General features: G+C 36.8%; 2 protein-coding genes across 2 annotated transcripts; both read right to left on the reverse strand.

Moving 5' to 3' along the window:
- Nucleotides 1-491: 491 nt before the first annotated feature.
- LOC149016385 (wall-associated receptor kinase 2-like) lies at nucleotides 492-3,176 on the reverse strand. The gene is made up of 3 exons (XM_089154530.1): nucleotides 2,263-3,176; nucleotides 1,983-2,159; nucleotides 492-1,866 (listed from the first exon to the last, which is right to left on the reverse strand). Exons 1-3 carry the CDS (start codon nucleotides 3,164-3,166, stop codon nucleotides 650-652), a joined length of 2,298 nt encoding a protein of 765 aa, XP_089010656.1. The 5' UTR covers nucleotides 3,167-3,176; the 3' UTR covers nucleotides 492-649.
- Nucleotides 3,177-6,456: 3,280 nt separating this feature from the next.
- LOC149016386 (wall-associated receptor kinase 4-like) lies at nucleotides 6,457-16,307 on the reverse strand. Its single transcript, XM_089156747.1, is given in 7 exon segments — nucleotides 6,457-6,953; nucleotides 6,956-7,669; nucleotides 8,457-8,633; nucleotides 8,775-9,602; nucleotides 13,600-14,772; nucleotides 15,240-15,416; nucleotides 15,665-16,307. Coding segments are annotated over 7 exon segments (4,209 nt in total).
- Between the last annotated feature and the right edge of the window lie 2,708 nt (nucleotides 16,308-19,015).

Here is a 19,015-nt window from a genome sequence, read left to right on the forward strand (position 1 = left end):
TTCAGAAATTGTACATCTCTTTTTCTCTTAGTATGTTCTTGGCTGACCTTTAAACAAAAATGTGAATATGAGAAGATGCAGAATAAGATTGGAATACAAAGGAAAGTCATGAGTTTCATCTATTACTAGGGCTTCCTTCTCATACAAGAGAATTGGCATTAGATGATTATGACATGTTGCCATGTTTTTTTTTTTTTTTTTTGTGTTGTGTTGTGGGGGGGGGGGTTTTAAAAAAAAAAAAAAAAAAAAAAAAAAAAAAGAAAGAAAGAGGGGGGAGAAAAACACAAAAGAGAAAAAAAAAAAAACCCCACAACCCCCCCCCCATTATATATAAAAACCCCGCCCCCCCACCCCCCCCCCCTCCTTTTTTTTTTTTTTTTATTTTTTTTGGGCTGTGGTGGGCCGCGGGGGGGGGGGGAAAAACCCCAAAAAAATATATAGTGAAACCTTATGAGGATTTTATGGAAACAGGTCATCAGATTAGCACCTTGTGGAAGCAAGATAGAGGAGTCGATATTCATATATAAATAATGAGATTCTATGTATCATTCTCAATTGTTTGATATTATACACACATTTTTAGGCTAGCATATTAATGTCACAATAGCTAGACAAATTTTATTTTCTCAATGATAATTTAAATAAACAATCAATGACCATTCTGTAACGAGAACATGGCACTATCTTCCAAGCTTCCTTGACAACTTGCATTGATAGTAGAACTATCTCCCTGAGCCTGTTGTGTGGCTGTAAAGAATGTCGAACTTATCAATGGTTCACTCCCAGAGTAATCGGTTTCCTGGTATTCATGTTGTGGACTATGTTCGAAGAACATTCTCAAAGATTCAAGCTCTGTTGCAACTTCTTTCATTGTTGGCCTTTCTTCTCCTTTAAGATTCAAACATCTTCTTACAAGCTGAGCAACAACCAAACATTGATCCCTATTTCTCTCATTTATTACTCGGACATCAAGAATTTGAAATAGTTTATTGTCTTCCATTGCAGAAAGAAAATGCATTGCCAAGTTTTTATGTTCTCCAAAACCTTCTGGTGGAAGTGGTTTTTGCCCAGTCAAGAGCTCAGTCAGAACAACACCAAAGCTATAAACATCACTTTTGTCAGTCAGTTGACCTTTATGGAAGCATTCTGGGTCTAAATAACCCATGGTCCCTTGAATTAGTGTTGAGATATGAGTTTGATCTAAAGGAGCAAATCTTGAAGCCCCAAAATCAGATACTTTTGCAGTGTAATTTTCATCTAATAGTATATTGGCAGACTTAACATCCCTGTGAAGGATGGGTACTAAATGGGCAGAGTGCAAATATGCTAGAGATCCAGCAGTTTCAGCAGCTATTCTTAAACGGATTCCCCATGAAATAGAAGTTGCATGGTCTCTGTTGTGGATATGTTGGAAGAGGGTTCCATGGGAGATAAACTCATAAACTAACAATGGAACCTCTGTCTCCAAACAACAACCCAAGAGCCTTACAACATTTCTATGATTGATTTGAGAAAGGATATTAACCTCATTTATGAACTCTATAATCTGCCCTTTATCCATTCTTTTGGATTTCTTAGCTGCCACAACTTTGCCCCCAGGTAATATACCTTTGTAAACTGTACCTTGTCCTCCTTGGCCAAGTATTCGACTCTCATGGAAGTTGTTGGTTGCCTTTTCTAGCTCTTCTATGGTGAAAATCTTGGCTGTTTCTTCTACACCTTTACACAAAGCTAGTTGTTGTTGTAGTAGCAAACCCCCATTTTGTTGGAAGAATTTTTGCCGGAGTTTGATAAGCCTTTTCCTCTTGATTGCCCAATATGAAAAATACAGGCAGACAAGTAGAAATAAAATACTCAGACCAGTACCTGTAGACACAACACTTGAAAAAGTTAGACCAGTACAGATGATCTGGACTCCTTGAATTATACGTGGTTTCATAGAGTGTTGTCATGGACTTAAAGATTAAGGGAAAAAAATTTACCTAAAATAATGCCTATCAGTGGAGGAGATTTAGCATCACGGGTACATTGAGTGCCATTTATCCAGCCATTGCCATAGTAGCCTTTTGGACATGAGCAATTGTAGCTCCCATAGGTGTTGGTGCAAATAGCAATCGAATAACAAGAATTATTGTATCCCTTCTCACATTCGTCAATGTCTTTGTAGTTCGAACACCCATGAATGGACAATTAAAAATTATTAGCAATGTCTGATGAATTTTATTTGTAGCAAATTATTTTGAAAAAACATAAGGGAATTACCTTGGCATCCTCGAGGGAGATAAGCATTTCCTTGGAATCCAGTTTTGCAGAAACATTGATAGCCAGCGCCATTGTTGGCATTAGAACAATTGCTATTTTTACCACAAGCATATGAATCTGACTCTCGAACTGCAACTTCACATGTTTGATTCCCAATCGCCCAGTCCAACACCACCGGAATTGTTGCGTTTGCAAAACTATCAGACGAGAGATCTGACACTTTGAAGTTGTACCAGTCTTGATCAGCCAAGAAAGCGTAGCTGCAAGGATTGGAGTCCCAGATCTTTGTGTGGTTATATATACTGGCAATATTTACAATGAAAAGTTCCAGATTGGAAGGGATCGAAGTTTGGCAGCAACCTATTCCAGTGCAAGCACCATCCCTTACACTGCCCATATCACTGCACAAAGATGAGCACCCAAGGGAAAAGTTGTAAGCAATAAAGTCGCTTATGTCTCCCATAGTGTCACATCCGATAGAGAAAAACTTGTTTCTGGTCGCTGAGAAGGTATAAGGTGAATCCCTCAAAGTCATCAAATAGAGTTGCGCATCTGTTTGTCCTCCAGTTGAATTGAAACATTGGTAAGCATATAAGCTAGTAACACTTATCTCAGCTGGATCTACTGATACCTCAAGAACCTCGATGTCCTTATCAATTCCGATGTAAGGTCTGACACTGCTGCTGTTCCTTGCCACGCATAATACTTGAAATGCACCATCAGTAGAACCCATGAAGCATCCTTCTCCAATGCCATATGGGTAAGGAATGCTTACATTTCCACATTTCTCTGGGCAGCCGGGCAGGGCTATAGGTGAAACTGTATTGGCAGCTGCACCTAATGACAGAAGAAGGCCCAAGAGAAGAAAAATCAGACTCATGGTTTCACTGATCATCATCTTCATGAAATTTCCCCTTGGGTGCTTTTCTTTAGGTATAAATAACCTCTTCTGGTCTCATTCTTTGTTCATTGACTTATCCAAAGACTTCGCAGTGAACTGTCGGAGGACGAATTTTTCCAACCTCCCTTGTTATGCACCGACTAGTTGGTGATTTCAATCATTTGGATATCTTCTCTTCCACGAGTTCTATAAATCTGAAATTTAAAATCTGCATTCATTACGCGTTACTCATTCAGTGAACAAAAAACAGAAATATTTAAAAATAACTTGAATATATCTAACATGAAAGTCAATTTTAAAAGGATTTCCCTTCGGTTGGTACTATTTGTTGTGTATAGTCCTTTGTTTACCAAAATATTGACCAGTTCTTTGTTGCTTACTGTTTTCAATCTGTAATCACAGAACGCAACATCTATGAAGTTACGCAAAAAATGGAGAAGTCCGTCTTACATCACAATCACAAGAAAGGTGGACTATTTAAGTAATCATTTAATGTTTCAACTACCAATATTAACTAAAGCTTGCGATTTAAAGGTTTTCTTTGTAAAGTAATACCAAAATAATAATTTTTCATCCCCTTCCATTTTTTTTACCCTTAAACCTAGCTGCATCAAAAGGAGAAATCACTATTTTGTCCAAAAAGAAAAATTACCATTTTTTTTTTTTCATACCCTTTGGATATTTTTATCCCTAAGTTAGTATAGTCAATTTTAGGGATAAAAAATATCCAAGGAGATGAAAAACTATTATTTTGATTAGTTTTGTAAATGCGATAATTTAAGCTACTTTTGTTAAGTGAAACATTGAGTGGCTATTTTTGTAAAAGGAAACCAAAAACAGCTAATCACTTATTTTTCTCAATATATTTATGTTCTTCCTCTTTTGGATATGATTTCACATCTTACCCGATAAACATCGCCTCTGGTCCAAATTCAAATTAAAGCAAAACCATTGACTACTCACAAGTTGTTCTTATATTAAATATCCTCTGGATGCTTCAATTAATTAAAAAATGAATGTGATTTGTCAACTATGTGTTCTATCGCCTTCATTGACTATGTAGCCAGTAGTTTGGTAAGCTATGGCCTATCTTGTTCCTAAAACCTGTTTTCACCTCGAGTGTATTGACTTCTAACTCTAGATTCAAATCCCTTGCATGCATGGATCATCCACCAATCGGATCCGTACTAGTCACCACTTTACTTCAGTAGGGAGAAAAGAACAAATTGCTGTTGTAAGAGTATCAACTTAGTTTTGAAATTTTGCCTGACCTCTCAATAGGGCAGTAAATGGATAATCGACATCACATCCGTATCTGTTTAAAGGCCTTTAAATCCATCAGATTACAAATAGCATGCCGATATGTCAGTGCTATATTTTGATCAGACATTTTTTTTTCTTTTCTGATTAACCAATTAAATTATCGGATCAAGTTAGTTTCCTAGATTTGTTTTCTTATTTTTATAAGTTGTTAACTTTAAATATTGTTAATATTCTTTATTAAAATGGGAAAAAAATTGTTAAATTCTTAAACATCAAATCTAGCCCACACTAATAAAATAGTGAAGAGGTCAAGGGGTAGTCAAAAACTTGAATTTGATATGCATTCATACCCATTTAAAAGAATCTATATAAGAAAAAATAACAATCCAAATATCATTTATATAGGACTGAATTCATATGGAAACGGATAGGATATTATCCAAATTTGGATGCCGATATAATATTTACCATTATCCGATCCAAATTCTATCCATTTCATCCCTATCCCTGATTGTGTGAGCATTGAATACAAAGAAGGATTAGTATTGAATATAGTTGTGTTAATTTTTAGACCATAGCATCGATCACAAACCGTACCAACCCGATAAGGCTTGAATTGGCCCAAACCCGAGGCTTATTGTACGGGACGAAGTGTGTTGGATTTAAAAAGCTATCGATTTTGAACTGTTTTAGTCCATCACAATAGTGGCTCATCAGTCTAAATTGAATGAATTGAACCAGTCATGGAACCACACTGCTAGAGCACCACAACCCGTTATAACCCGATTTATTCGGGCTTTATAGTTACCATTCTAGTGTGTAAATTTGTAAGATGGTTAATAGGCCCCTTTCCTCCTTCGGATTTTCCTTTATATATATTGCTCTATCCTTCTTGTTTTTCCTCATGTTATACTTTCTTAAGAAGATTACGAAATACAATATTTTGGAAGGAACTTACTATTTAATTGAAATAAATAAAATAATTAAAGATCTTCATTCCATTACGAGTTGAGTGCAATAATAGATTTAATCTTGTAATGGAAGAAACAATGCTCTCATGTTGGTTTAGCCCATGGGGTTTAATTATTCATGGACTATTTTTTATCCCAAAGCCTAAGACCGAACCCCAAAATGTAATTTAATTTGATATTGGCTGAAACTGGTAGGATTGCGATTCCTAATACTATAACAAAGAAGACGCTACTTTTACTATAAATATGTAATGCACTCAACTCAATAAAGAGTTTTGATTGATCTGATTCTAGTTTTCTTCCTTGTTTCTAATATATTTTCTCTACTTTATAACAGATAAGCCATTTTCCTTCTTTGGATTTTCCCTTTATATGCATTGCTCTATCACTTCTTTCCTTTCTTGTTTTCCAATTTATTATACATCTTTCTGAAAGTAATGGAATACAACATTCACAAAGAATTTATGATTTAATTAAAATAAATTAAATAATTAGAGCTTTCATTCCATTACAAGCTGAGTGCAATGATGGATTTAAGCTTGTATGAAGAAATAATGCTCTAGGAGACACACCCACCATTATTTCTCCCAGAGCATTATTTCTTCATACAAGCTTAAAATAATTAGAGATTTCATTCCATTACAAGCTGAGAAATAATTTATGTATTACTCACCGCTTAAGTAGCTTGGTCCGCTTAAGCAAGGTTCCGGTATCGAAACCTTATGAATGTGAAAAATTCCCGCTGGGAGACTTATCCACCACAGCTAGGTGTGCAACCCGGGTCGAACACCGGATTAGTCAGGGCAAAGCCTTGAAAACCGGGGTTGACAAACCAAAAAATATATATGGAGTATCACAATAAATGCAAAATCGCTCCAGCCCTCACTTATAGCATTAGTAACATCAACAAATGATGAAACAGAACTTGAAATCAGGAGCTCCAGATCCCATCTTCAAGCTTTCTTACACACTTCTGAGCTTCTTATGTTTCCAACACCCAGATCTTTATCATTAAAGACAACGTTATGTATTTTCTAGGGTATACAAACAGATAAACAATCAACGACCAATTTCTAATGATAGCATAACACTATTCCCTAGGCTGCCGTGGCTAGATGCATACATAGCAGAGTCATTCCATTGATTTTGTTCAGAAGTTGCATTGACAATAGATCTTGCTGATTGTTCATTGATGAAGTGCTCAGTCCCCACATACTTATGTTGTGACCAAGTGTGTCCATAGCTCATTCTCAAAGATTCAAGATCTGTTGCAACATCTTTCATTGTTGGCCTTTCTTTCCCTTTAACATTTAGGCATCTTCTTACAATCTCACCAACTTCTAACATCTGGTGCCTATTGCTCTCATTCACCACTTGATCATCAAGAAAATGGAGAGGTTCAACATCTTCCATTGAAGAAATAAAATACATTGCTAGGCTTTTATGGTCTCCAAATCCTTCAGGTAAAAGTGCCTTTTGCCCAGTCAAGAGCTCTGCAAGAACAACACCAAAGCTATAAACATCACTTTTATTAGTCAATTGACCTGTCTGGAAGCATTCGGGTCCAAGTACCCCAAGGTCCCTTGAACTAGTGTTGTCATTTGAGTTTGATCGAGAGGAACCAATCTTGAAGCCCCAAAGTCAGAAACTTTGGCTGTGTAAGTATCATCTAGTAGGATATTACAAGACTTGACATCCCTATGAAGAATAGGTATTGAATGAGCAGAATGCAAATAAGCTAGTGCTCCAGCTGTTTCAGTGGCAATTCTTAAACGGTTTTCCCATGAAATTGGAGATGTAATATTCCTACCATGAATGTGTTCAGAGAGGGTTCCATGGGAGATGAACTCATAAACCAACAATGGGACCTCTGTCTCTAAACAACATCCCAAGATCCCTACCACATTCTTATGATTGATTTGGGAAAGGATATCAATCTCATTTATGAACTCTATAATCTGCCCTCTATCTGTTATTTTGGACTTCTTAATTGCCACTTCTTTCCCACTCAATAATATTCCTTTGAAAACTGTACCATGCCCTCCTTCCCCAAGTATTCTACTATTATCGAAATTGTTGGTAGCCTTTTTGAGATCTTCCTCAGTGAAAATCTTTGCAGTTTGACCTTCATGCATAGCTATTTGTTGTTGTAATAGCAAACCCCCATTTTGTTGGAAGTTTTTCTCTCTGAGTTTGATAAGTCTTCTTTTCTTGATTGCCCAATATGAAAAATAAATGCACACAAGTAGAAATATAATGGATAAACCAACACCTGCACAGTAACAAACTTCAGTTAATATCTTTCCTTTCTTATTGAAAGGTAAGAACTGTATTGGAAGATAAAAGAGTGTCCAAATCCACTAGAGCTTAAAGAGGCACCATCTTTACTACATTACATCCCTCCTATAAATTTTCCAAAAGGGGAGGTGGTAGGGTATGATCGAAGCTGCCACAAAGACATAATCATGGCCAATTAGACACAGTGAAATATGGATCTTCCTTAGGCATTAACATGTAATTCATCCAAATTAAAGCTGGTCAAGAATCTGATTGAGAAAATTCTTAGTGAGATCTTTGCTTCTGATCAATTTTTGTCTCCTAATTTTTTTTTATTGCAAGAAAAAAAAAAAAGAAGTAAGTCCTAAATGAGGATTGTAGGTTGTGTAGGGTTAACCGCAGAACACAGGTCTGAATTTCTTGTTTGTAGGGTTCTTTGTCCCAGTGAAGTTCAGGAGGAAGCTTTCATTCTTGTTGCTATATATTTTCCTATCCTCTATGTTTTGTATTCTTTTTTCCACCCTTTAATTAGTTTCTTCTCCCCTTCTTTAGTAATGGATTACCTTTATATAAATGAATAAGCAAGCAACAAATCTAGATGGAGTTCGATCATTGATAAAAATTGTGTTTCTTATTCACAAGATGTTGCAATAAAATTCGCATTATGGGAAATTTTCTATTCTACGCTTCATGCCATAAGAAAAATAGGAAAAAAGAAAGAAAGAAATTTCACTCCTAAAATTATAAAACGTTAAGTGTTAAAAGATGTATGTAAAAATTACCTAAAATAATGCTTATCAATGAAAGAGCTTTCTGATCAGGTATGCAACGTGTTCCATTTATCAAGCCATCACCATGGAAACCTTGTGGACAAGAGCAATTGTAGCTCCCATAGGTGTTGGCACAAATGGCATTTGAAGAACAAGAATTATTGTACCCCGTCTCACATTCATTTATATCTGTTAACCCAACATGATACATGAGCAATAAATATTTGTTAGATTTAAAATGCTAATCCTAAAGATTAGTCCTGGTGGTAACGGACGCAAATCATTTTGAAATGAAACAAGAATCTATCAAAGCAAATGTATGATTATCACCTGGGCATCCTTGAGGGAGATAAGGATTTCCTTGGAAACCATCTTTGCAGAAACATCGATATCCAGGACCATTAGTGGAATCAGAGCAGTAGCTATTTGGTCCACAAGCATACGAGTTTGTATCTCCAACTGCTTCTTCGCATGTTTGACTCTCAATTGCCCAATCCATCACCATTGGAATAAGCGAATTGGCAAAACTACTAGTAGCCGAGAAATCTGATAATCTGAAGGTAAACCAGTCTTTGTCAGCCAAGAAAGCATAACTGCAAGGGTTGGAAAACCAGATCCTGGAGTGATTATTTTCACTGCCAAGATATACGTCGAAACGTTTCAGATTGAGAGGGATTGAAGTCTGACAACAACCAATTCCTGTACAAGACCCATTCTTTACACTTTTGATATCACTGCAAGAGGATATACACGCGCTTGTGAAGTTTTGATCCTGAAACTCACTTATGGCACCAACAGTGTCGCATCCAATAGCCGTAAACATATTTCTTGTTGCAGAGAACCTCAAAGGTAAATCCTCCATATCCATGGAGTAGTATTGTCCAATTGTTTCATACCAAGTTGAATTGAAACACTGAATAGCATGAAATGCACTATAGAATATCGCTGATCCGTCCAGTGACACAGCAAAGACTTCTATGTTGCCAAGTCCTTGGTAAGCTCCATCGATGCTCATATTTCTGGGCTTGCATGTTATAAGATAGCTAACATTTTTGTAGCATCCTTCTCTGACGCCAAATGGGTAAGGTATGCTTACATTTCCACATCGATCCTGGCAACCAGGCAAGGCTATAGGAGGAACTGTAATGGCAGTCGCTCCTATCGATGAAAGAAAACCAATAATAAGCAAAATCAGATTCATGGCTTTACTCTCTCTATCTTTTCAAGTAGTTTCGCTTGAATGTCTAGCGTTTGATATAAATAACTTCACGGTTTCATAGTCTTTACTTCATCTTGTTTATGGAATCTGGATAGTTAAAAGCTCTTATTTATTTGGAAAATTTTCAAGTACATCTCAGGATAATTGGTAAAACACACAAATATTCCAAAATACGTTAAATATTTCCCTAGTTGTGTTATTCTATAGAAGATGGAATTTATGGAATAATAATAAAGAAGATGAAATTTATGATTTTATTTTATTGGGACAACATTGTAAAATTACAAGAGATTAAGAAGAATATAAAATTTATGAAATTATCTAATTGTGACTTAATGAAATTTACTAACAGGATGTATTACTGTGCAAGTTTAGGAGGCATTTTGGAGGGTCGTTGTCAATTTGGCATGGTTTCGAAATATCCATACATTTTACGAATTATCTTGAGATGTTGCTGAAATTTTCCTTTTAGTATATTACCTAGAAACAAAATATTGATCAATTAATATTTTATTCTCTTGATGATTGACACAAGCATGGAATGAATCAGCCAGGTGACTTCCTTCTTCCAGCAACTATTGCGTCTTGTCCCACCTCAGCTTGCTCCACTTGTTCAACCAGTTGCTCCACTTGCTCTACTTGTTCAACGGAGAAGCCAATAGATTTCCAAGCTCCAAGCTCCTCGCCAAATTCTTCTACAAATTATAAGAGAGACCGGAGACTCTTTCAGACAAAAATATCATTGATTTCAAGATGACAAAAGTTTTAGTTGTATATCTTAAGCCCCATTGGGGAATATTAAATTTTAGCTTCAAGAGAGAAGTCATTGAACTTTACTTGCAGAATCTCTGCTTGTTCCTTTCTGTCAAATTTTAAATGTGTCGTCCTCCTTTAGTCAACATAAATATCAAAGAAGAGAAGAAGACCAAGAGACAAGTGGAACATTTATAAAAGCAAAAAAGAAAAAGATCGTTGTTGACACTGGTTCTTCTTATCAACTAATTAAGCTTAAGTTTTTTGCTCTAGCAATAGATGCAGGTATGCTGCACCACTCCAAATCAAAGTGTTCTCAATCAAATTGACTTGAAACCCTAAAAGAAATTCTGGCAAAGCAAGAAAAAGGCGAAGGAAGGAACAATCCACAAGCTACATCGAGAGAGACACCTACCTTCATAAGAATGTTTTGAATGTAATCCCAGTTAGGTTCCCCGTACGATTGAGCAACACGGGCTTGAAGTCAAACAAAACAGGCCTTTTTTTTTGGTTTGTTTGTGGATAGGTTGATTGAAGCCAAAGTGATGCAAGTGCATGGTCACCAACAATTAATATATTCAACCTAACGGTTCAAATGGATTACGTTTATTACCATCAGTGTAGGTGTTTCTAGTTCAGTTATGATCCACTGGATGATTACTTAGCTGGTTTGGAATGTGATTACAACAATGGCGAGATTTGGATTTAAGAGGCAACTTTCTTCTTTTTCTTCTTCTTTTTTTTTTTTTTGGGGGGGGGGGTGTGTGTGGGGTGCAATGTGAGAGGTAATTTAGTTGAATGGAAGTGGCAAAGCAGAAGGTGGGAGAAAATTTATCTGAGTTTCAGTAGTGTCGTTGGTGTAACTGGGGGATGCCATTTGTTCTTTCCTTGCTTTCACTCAATTCAAATTAACTGTTACCTTAGAAAAGATTAATTGGAAAACAAGACAAAGTATAAAATGGCAGATGCTCCAGTAGCCTAAATTCCTCCGAATAGGAAGGTTAAGTGAGGTAAAAATTAGTATGCTAGAGCAAATTGTTGCAAGAAATACCTTTCTCACTGTCAATGACGTACTTGGAAATTCAGTCAAAACCCTAGTCATTTCTCCTCCTTGAGCGTATGCGGCTAAAGTTTCCTCTCAAAAGCAGCTGGTAAACCCTAACCACCGCCACAAGACATGTAATACTAGGACTCCATAACATCACAACTACCAAAATCCTAGATGACTAAAGAAGAACAACTCTAGGCTGGACAAAATCTCTATAAAGAGCATATAACACGTCATTTCAAACTAGTGGAATTATTTCACTCTCCTGTGGGCATAGGTTGCATTAATCACCCAAACAACGTAAACACTAATGTCCTCAACCTAAACACACACTCTCTATGGCAACCTACACTAACACTAATTGGAGTTTCTAATACTCACGTATAAGCCTTAACTATTGTGATCGGTGGATTTCAATTGTAAATTGAGGCCAAGGTATTGAAATAGTGAGACCTTCTCCTAGTGAGTTAGGGCACATTTGGTAAAGATCGTGGAGAATAGTTTTTGCATTTTTTAATTCTCGGAGAATAGGAAAATGGATGCCTTGTGTTTGTTAAAACAGATCACTATTTTGTTATTAAGAACAAACCCGTAAGAAAATTGGTTTGGAGAATGGCTATTGCAGAATATATCTCAAAGAAAGCAAAATAAATAGGGATACGATGTTTTTGATATTAGGGACACACCCGACTACTTTTTACATGAAGAGCAAAGCCTCAGGAGGAGTTCTCCAAAGACTAGAGGCTTGCAACTTCAGCTTTCTTTTTCATTCCTATGATGACTTTATCAGACAGCAACTTGTTCCAATCATGCTCTTGTAATATTTCTATAATGAGTTCATCAAACTCATCTGCAAACAAAGAACAGTGCCCAACAGAAAAACATGTAAAAACAATTTCCCACTAGAACTGGCTGCCTAGAACGTAAAAGTCACTAGACATAACTTAATGTCATTGAACTTCTTTTTTGTTCCATTAGACAAAAGGGTGGTCATGACTTCATCAGTTTCATACAAAGAAGTTCTCAATAGGTGTCCATAAGATATCGGAAGCTACAATGCTAATGAAGAGGCTTCATATGTCATCCTCCACTGTATCATCTATGTAGAGAGACAAGTTGGCTTTTGATATGACAAGAAAAGATGAATATTCTCCTAGATACCAATACTTCTCCATTAGTGGAGAATGGGTTACTTATTTTTTTGTTTTCAAATCAAACAAATAGATTACTTCTTCATGGTAAAAAGAAACTTGCTCAGGGTCTTCACCTTGTAGATACTTTTGGGACTTGTATACACCTCTAGTACTGTAGATTCAAGATCCATCGCATAATGGTGTAATCATATCGAGGTCCATTCTTCATTTCTTTACAACCTTCCATACGCAACTTTTCAGGTCTCTTTGGCATCCCCAATAGTCTTTGCCACTTGCTTGATAACATCATCAGGATGATAGAAAACTCACCCCCCCCCCCCCCCCCCCCCCACAACAACAAAAAAGAACAGGCCTAGAGTTTAGGAAAAGATAACCTAACATGAAGCAAATAGTATTGAAAAACACAAATAAAACCATATAATCAAGCACCAAAGATTTATGTGGCTCAATAGCACCCTATGTCCATCGTGAGATGAGATTTGTTCACTTTCAATTAAGAATATAGTTATCACTCATTCCTTTCTCTTCATTTTCATTACAAAGACAAGGAATCCTCCATACAAACATATATCAAAAATTTGTATAGGAATTGAAAGAGAAAAATATATATCGGTCATTTGCTCTATTCATTTATAGTGTTTTCATTAGAAGAGTTAAGAGTATGAATAATACAAGGATTGAAGCTAGGGTTACATAATTCAAATGAATGTCAGGGTTGTGCCTCTTGAGATTTGAGTTTGAATGGAATTCTGATAATACGTCTGTGAAGATGAATTTCGAGTAGAACTTAATCATTATCCTTTACAGGAATGTAACAGAAATAGGTAATTAAAAATCAGTATTTTACCAAAGCACGATACAAAACATTGAAGTTCAACAAGAAAGAGGAGTAGAAACAATGATAATACACACCATAATTTAAGTCTAGCATGATATTTTTCACAAATACTTCAATGATAATTAGGGTAAACAATCAACGACCATTCTGTAATGAAAACATGTCACTATCTCCCAAGCTTCCTTGACAACGTGCATTGACAGTAGAACTTATCAATGGTTCTTCCCCAGAGTGTTCTTTTTCCTCGTGTTCATGTTGTACTGGATATGTATGTTCAAAGAAGTTTCTCAAAGATTCAAGCTTTGTTGAAACTTCTTTCATTGTTGGCCTTTCTTCCCCTTTAACATTCAAACACTTTCTTGCAAGCTCAGCAACAACCAAAAATTGGTCTTCGTTTTTCTCATTTACCATGCAGACATCAAGAATTTGAAATAGTTTCTTGTCTTCCATTGCACAAAGAAAGTGCATAGCTAGGTTTCTATGTTCGCCAAATCCTTCTGGTGGAAGTGGCTTTTGCCCAGTCAAGAGTTCTACAAGAACAACACCAAAGCTGTAAACATCACTTTTATCAGTAAGTTTACCTTTATGGAAGCATTCCGGGTCTAAATAACCTAAGGTGCCTTGAATTAGTGTAGACATTTGAGTTTGATCTAAAGGAGCAAATCTTGAAGCCCCAAAATCAGATACTTTTGCCGAGAAATTTGCATCTAATAATATATTGGCAGACTTGACATCCCTATGAAGGATGGGTACTGAATGGGCAGAATGCAAATATGCTAGAGCTCCAGCTGTTTCAGCAGCTATTCTTAAACGATTTCCCCATGAGATAGAAACTGTATGATCTCTATTGTGGATATGTTGGAAGAGGGTTCCATGGGAGATAAACTCATAAACTAACAATGGAACCTCTGTCTCTAAGCAACACCCCAAGAGCTTGACCACGTTCCTGTGCTTGATTTGGGAGAGAATATTAACCTCGTTTATGAACTCTATAATCTGCCCTCTATCCATTCTTTTGGCTTTCTTAGCTGCCACAACTTTGCCTCCAGGTAACGTTGCTTTGTAAACCGTCCCCTGCCCACCTTGGCCAAGTACTTGACTTTCATGGAAGTTGTTGGTTGCCTTTTCTATTTCTTCTATGGTGAAAATCTTTGCTGTTTCTTCAACACTTTTACGCAATGCTATTTGTTGTTGCAGTAGCAAACCCCCATTTTGTTGGAAAAACTTTTGCCTGAGTTTGACAAGCCTTCTTCTTTTGATGGTCCAATATGAGAAAAAGATGCAAACAAGTAGAAATACAGTGCCCAAACCAGTACCTGTATATAGAAAAAATTGTTTGCCAAAAAGAAAAAAGATATAGAAAAAATTAAATCTTTATTGTATACTTTGGTCTCATATAATGTTGTTCAGTAACAGGAAAAAAAAGTCTATAGTCATATCCAAGTTAGTGTCAAAGAGACCTCGGTTTTACAGATTTATAAGTAAGAAGTCAAGGGTTCAAATCTTCTTGGGATCAGGACTTTGCTTCTGTGAATAACTTAACCCTCTCCAATATATACAAGTTATAGAAAAACAGAGAGAGAGAAGAATACAGCAGATGATCAACCTAATTTGATATTGAGATACTTATTTTTAAGTCTAGGGCATACGCAGTGGTCTAGAAGTGTTGACATGTAAGAAAGATTATTAGCACTAGATAGGTAGAGTACAAGTTAATGAAATAACTAGAGAAAAGAAACATTTTAGCACGAAAATGGAAAGCATATATCTAAAGAAAAATTACCTAAAATAATGCTTATCAATTGAGAAGATTGAACATCATGGGTACATTGGGTCCCATTTACCCAGCCATCGCCGTAATAGCCTTGTGGGCAAGAGCAGTTGTAGCTCCCAAAGGTGTTCGTGCAAATTGCAATCGAATAGCATGAATTGTTGTATCCCTTTGCACATTCATCAATGTTTTTATAAATCCAGCAGTCACATATGGACATTTAAAAATGGTTAGTGATGACAAAGATAAAAGAGTCCAGACCTCTACCCGTCAAGATAGTTCATTTTGTCGAACTCCAGAGGTAGCTCTCTCTCCTAATATATGTCAGAGACGTGTGAAAACACAGACATCTACTTTAAATGGTGGAGAATCTAGACTGAAGGTAAAATGCATAATTCTGCCTTGTAAAACGGAAAATAATTAATCAACATATGTACCTTGGCATCCTTGAGAGAGATAGGCGTTTCCTTGGAAGCCTTTTTTGCAGAAACATTGATAGCCAGGGCCGTTTGTGGCATTGGAACACTGGCTATTCTGACCACAAGCATATGAAGTTGCATCTTGAACTGCTACTTCACATGTTTGATTCCCAATCGCCCAGTCCATGACCACCGGAATAGTTGCATTGGCAAAATTATCAGTAGAGAGATCTGAAACTTTGAAGTTGTACCAGTCTTGATCAGCTAAGAAAGCATAGCTGCAAGGATTGTACTGCAAGATCCCTGTGTGGTTATATATACTTGCAATAAAAACCACGAAATGCTTGAGATTTGAAGGGATTGAAGTCTGGCAACAACCAATTCCAGTGCAAGAACCATTCCTCACACTGCCCATGTCACTGCACAAGGAGGAGCACCCAAGGGTGAAGTTGTAATCCACGGGGTCGCCTATGTCTCCCGTTGTGTCACACCCAACAGAGAAAAACTTGTTTCTGGTCGCTGAGAAGGTGAAAGGTGACCCTCCCATACTCATCCAGTAGGTTTGCCTCTGAGTTTCTCCAGTTGAATTGAAACATTGAATAGCATAAAAGCTACTAATACTTATCTCTGGAGCATCCAATGATACCTGAAGGACCTCCATGTCCTTATAAATTCCAACGTAAGGTTTGACGCTGCTGCCATTCCTTGCCTCGCATAATATTTGAAAATTGTCATCAGAACCCAAGAAGCATCCTTCTCCAATGCCATATGGGTAGGGAATGCTTACATTTCCACATTTCTCTTGGCAGCCCGGCAAGGCTAGGGGTGGAACTGTAATGGCAGCTGCACCTATTGATAGAAGAAGGCCTCCAAGAAGCAAAACCAGATTTATGGTTCTTCTTCTGTTTCTATTAAGTAAAATTTTCCCCTTTAATGACTTTCATAGAGTATAACCTCTCAAAGCAGCTCTAGGCAAGAAAGCCTGGGAGTGTAATTGGCAGCAATTAATCTTTTTCCTCCTTGTTGCAGAAGAGGAGAACTCTAAATAAGCAAGAACAGACCTTTGCAGTAAGTGAAGATGCTAAGAAAATTGAAAATTACTATCATCCAAAGCTGCTCTATTGATGGTATATTTAAACTATATATAAAAACTATGTTAAAGATGTCGTCATGCTGAGCCTAAGCTGGCCCAAATGAACCTCTCAATAAAAGAAATCTATAATTAACTTATATAGTAAACCACTCTCTATCTAATTTATCATCTTGAATCATGCCTTTCAGCTCCTAATCTCCAAGTAGCTAGCTGACATAATCTTGAAATCAACAAGTTACTGGCTTTCTTGGGCAACTTGGGCTTCTTGTACCACTCAACTTGCTCCACTTGCCCACTTGTTCTACTTCTTCGGCAACTTGTGCTTCTATTTCAACAGATTCATGCCGACACTCATCCTCCTAAAGTCGTCAAACATTGTTTTCCTTACAGCATAATTGGAAAGTCAAGGGAGATTTTGAGGAATCCGGATCTCACCCCAACGGGGTAGCACAGAGTGCTCCCCGACAGGTTCCGACCACACAAAATAGTGGGGCCCACAGATGAAATTTTAAATTCTTTTTTATTTTTCTAAAAAGTGTTTTTCACCGTGGACCCCACTGTTTTGTTCGGCGGGAACCCGTCTGGGAGCACTTGTCGGGGGAGCTGATCCGGACTCAATTTTGAAATGACATATTCAAGAACCAAGAGTCATCGTACCCATAGTACTTCATTTCTGGTTGATTTGAGCAATGGTACCTTGCATCTGAATTCCATGAATGGTCAAGACCCCAAAGAAGACAAAAGATCAGATTTTTGTTTACGTCTATGAAGATATCATCTGGTCAGCGCTGAAAAGATGCCATATCTTCTTTGTGATCCAACGGTCAGGAGTAAACAGTGTGTATAAGTGTAAATATGAAAGATATTTTACATTTTGGTTTCTAAATTTTTTTAAATTTACATTAGGAACCCAAAATCGATTGGTGATTTGTCACATGAGAAAAACCTATTTTCCCAAGTTGCCCTAAATCGTGGGACAAAACAGCCATCTGTAGAGCACTTGCAGTCCTGGGTTGTGATCATACACAACCAAGAAGGGTAAAGAGTGCTAGAGTTTTCTTGCAGCCAATATCTTTTTTATATTTGGTAACACTCGCAAGCAAGTTCATCATTTCGTTATTTTCATCTGTATGTTATGCTTTCCTAACAAACTATATTTGGTAGACACAGTGAAATAATATCTTAAAATCTACAATGTTTGGTTGTTCGTAAGATTGAAGCTCCAAGGACCTGATTGGATCAGAATTTACCAACATGGAGGCAGTTTTTTCTGATTGAGCAATCCATAGCAACGTATGGAACCACCAATCAGGAAAATGAAGGTATCAGAGAACACAGAGATTATTGGAATATATTGATTGGGTTGCCGCCGCCGGAGACAAGGGCAGCAAGAACAGCGGCCGTGGCTAGGGTTTAGAGAAAAAAAAATCTTGTTTTTTCGGTGCAAAGGAGAATGTTGGCCTCATTTTGTGAATTCAGGATTTTGTGGGGATTCTATAAAAAGAGACTGTTTTACAGGGTGTGAATATAATTTGAAAAACATTTTAAATTAACAAAACAAAATCTAAACGTTGGATTTCTTAAAGGCATCGGCCAATGCCTAAGGTTGCTCATGGATTCATGCATTTGAGAATTATACCTTTGGTTGTATGGTTGTAAAATCTCTAGATTCATGAAATCTAGAGATTCACCTTTTTACACTAAAAACGTGAATCTCTAGATTTATGGGTAATATGTGAAATCCAGGGATTTTAAAAAAGCTATACATTTCGCACATTCACAAAAATCACGTCGATCAAATAGTGTTTTAGGATGAATCCACATATTTCATTTCACAACCAAACATCTAATTTTATAAATTATAAATCCATAGATTTGAAATCTATAGATTTGAAATCTCCATAATTATGTAACCAAACAGGCCCTAAAGGCACTGGCCAATGCTTACGCGAATAGATATCCATGGAAGCGAGACCAAAAATTTCGAAGGAACCATTGATTGTCTAGTTGAATTCATTGAATAATGGTGATTGATTAGCATAAAGACGAATTTCAAAGCTGAGTTTGAAGCTGATGTTGTTGTCTGTTTGGAGTTTGCTAGAGAGGATTCAAAAAATTTGAGGGGAATTTGATTCATTGGCGGTGGTCTATGCGTCTATCTAATGTAAGCAAGACTTCTTTCAAGCACTGGGGCCTGGTGGGTTTGCAAGACTTCTTTCAGACAATAAAATGAAAAATTTGCAAGACTTCTCTCAAAGAAAAACATGGAAAATTAG

This window comes from Hakea prostrata, chromosome 5, assembly GCF_041222555.1.
Source record: "Hakea prostrata isolate BN-2017 chromosome 5, UWA_Hpros_2, whole genome shotgun sequence".
In the NCBI taxonomy this organism is placed as follows: Eukaryota; Viridiplantae; Streptophyta; class Magnoliopsida; order Proteales; family Proteaceae; genus Hakea; species Hakea prostrata.